General features: G+C 41.3%; 1 protein-coding gene across 1 annotated transcript in view; it reads right to left on the bottom strand.

Annotated features, from left to right (window-relative positions):
- Window positions 1-2,500, bottom strand: part of LOC137650611 (uncharacterized) — a 5,591-nt gene that overhangs the window by 1,371 nt on the left and 1,720 nt on the right. Inside the window, exon 1 of the mRNA XM_068383810.1 lies at window positions 96-2,500. This exon is cut by the window's right edge and continues 1,720 nt beyond it. Within this exon, the coding sequence (XP_068239911.1) occupies window positions 96-2,387 (2,292 nt within the window). The 5' untranslated portion in view covers window positions 2,388-2,500. The remainder of the gene's footprint in view (window positions 1-95) is intronic.

The following is a 2,500-nucleotide window of genomic DNA, read 5'->3' as shown; positions in this document are numbered from 1 at the left end:
CCTACACAATCTACTATGATCTTACTGAAAGGTTCTTTAGGCACAAGTATAGGTTTTAATGGTGCAACTGGTACTTTCACATTAGGACTACTTACTTTTTGACATGTTGTACATGTTTTTACGTACTCTTTAATGTCATTCTTCATGTTTGGCCAATAAAAGTCTTGACTGATGCATTCATATGTTTTAGTGATACCAAGATGAGAGTCAGCAGAGTGAGACAATTCTAGGATCAGAGGTCTTATATCCTTAGGAACAACTACCTGGAATAGATCCTTCCAGGTTTCTAGATGACTGTTCTTGCTGGACCTGAATTTTCTCATTAGTACATTATTATTAATATAAAAATAAGAACACTTGTTGGTATCCTTTGGTTTCACTTGGTTGAAACACTGCTGTAGAGTGACATCTTTCCTTTGTTGATAGCTAAAGGAATCAGGTTGGATCTTGTATGTACTCATCAACTCGTTGAAATCCATAGGTTCAGAGACTGGCAACGGGTTTGATGATGATTCAGTAGGGGTGTCCTTTTTTCTGCTTCGTGTCACTGCTAAGCATTCCTCCTGTACAACATCACCTGGAGATACTGCTATTAAGTTTGTTAAGACAACAGAGTTAGCTATGTCATTACCCAGGATTACATCTACATTCTTGCATGGTAACAGTTCTGGATTTACAGCTACTTCAGTAGTTCCAGAGAAATAAGGACAATGAAGGTTTACATTAATGAGAGGCAACATAGACTTACTGGTTAAGTCATTAACTGCAACATACCTGTGAGTTTCACCTTTAGGTCGTATTACTTTAGGAGAGACGATCGTTTGAGAGGATCCAGTGTCTCTGAGTATGGTTACAGGTTTACCATTTATTTTGCCTGAGCAAGTGAAGGGTGCAAACGCTTGGGACTCGTGTGATGCACAATGGAAGGTCTTTTTCTTCTCCACCTTAGGTTTTGGTTCCTGTTTGGGCAGATTCATTTGCTTAGGAGAGAATTGAGGGGGATTAGGTTTTCTCTTTAAGTATGAAGCTGCACAATGTGGATCAGGACATTCTGAAATATGATGTCCTTCTTGTTTGCAGTATGTACAAGTTTCCTTAGGTCTAGTTTCTCTATATGGGGTTTTACCTACTTTATGAATAAGAGCATAGTCATCTGCCTTTAAAGCGGCTTTCTTAGGGTCAGATTCATTCTGCTCTCTTAGATACACATTAATGCTACCTGGTATTTTCCTTAAGAACTCCTCCATTACTATTAAATCTTTCAACTGCTCAAAAGTTTTGACATCTACTTTGTCTACCCACTTCTGAAACTGTTTAATCTTTCCATTCATAAATTCTAAAAAGGTCTGCTGAACTTGCTTCTGACTATTACGAAATATTTGCCTATAACCTTCCGCAGTAATAGAATAAGCATCAAGGATTGCCTGTTTAATTATGAAATAATCATGTTCCTCTAACATAGTGGCACATACAGATAATGCTTTACCTTTAAATGAGTTCCGGATGATCAAATACCATTTGTCCTGAGGCCAATTGAGATTCTTGGCTGTGTCTTCGAACACAGAAAAGTAGTTATCAGGTTCCCGTTCTTCAAATGTGGGCAGCAATTTCTGCACCTTGCCCACATCAAAGGGTTCGGGAATTAGCTTACCTTCTTCCTTTTCTTTCAGTCTTATAAATGCCAGATCCCGTTCTGTTACTGTGGCCGCTTCTCTCTCAATCTGCAGCCTAACACGGAGAGCGTTGTTTTTCTGTTCACTTGCTTTTTCTTGTTGCTCCAAAGCAGTTTCCACCTTGATACGTTCTAGGGAAGCAGCGGCAGCAGCCTTGCGCTCAGCAGCAGCGGCTTTCCTCTCTTCTAACTCAGCGGCGGCAGTTGCGGCTCGTTCAGCAGCAGCGGCTCTTTCTCGTTCTACCAGAGTTGCGGCAGTTGCGGCTCTTTCAGCAGCAGCGGCTTTCCTCTCTTCTACCTCAGCGGCGGCAGTTGCGGCTCGTTCAGCAGCAGCGGCTTTCCTTTCTTCTACCTCAGCGGCGGCAGTTGCGGCTCGTTCAGCAGCAGCGGCTTTCCTTTCTTCTACCTCAGTGGCGGCAGTTGCGGCTTGCATCTTCATCTTTTCCAACTCCAGCTGTAGACTTAGTTCATACAAGTCACCATTTGGATTGGTAACTGTTAGAGCTCGAACGTCAGCCAATTCTTCTTCTGGAACAATATCTTCATCTACAAGGAAGTTCAAAATATGACTGAGAATTACACATTTTACGGCAGTTGCGGGAACCTGTACATCATAATGGCGAGCTAGATTCTTTAGGTCAGTTTTTGTGGCAACTGTGAGAGATTCCACATGATTCCGTGGTGATACAATAAATTGTTGCAAGTTGAAAGGCATTTTGAATGTCGCCCGTGGCGCAAGAAGAGTACAAACTAAAATAAATATCCAAACTTTACAAGAATAAGTATAAGATCATACGATCGCAAAATAACAATCTTTCGATCACAGAA

This window comes from Palaemon carinicauda, chromosome 12 (genome assembly GCF_036898095.1).
Source record: "Palaemon carinicauda isolate YSFRI2023 chromosome 12, ASM3689809v2, whole genome shotgun sequence".
NCBI classification, from domain to species: domain Eukaryota; kingdom Metazoa; phylum Arthropoda; class Malacostraca; order Decapoda; family Palaemonidae; genus Palaemon; species Palaemon carinicauda.
The sequence above is the reverse complement of the archived record's forward strand: the minus strand, read 5'-3'. Positions and strand labels throughout refer to the sequence as shown.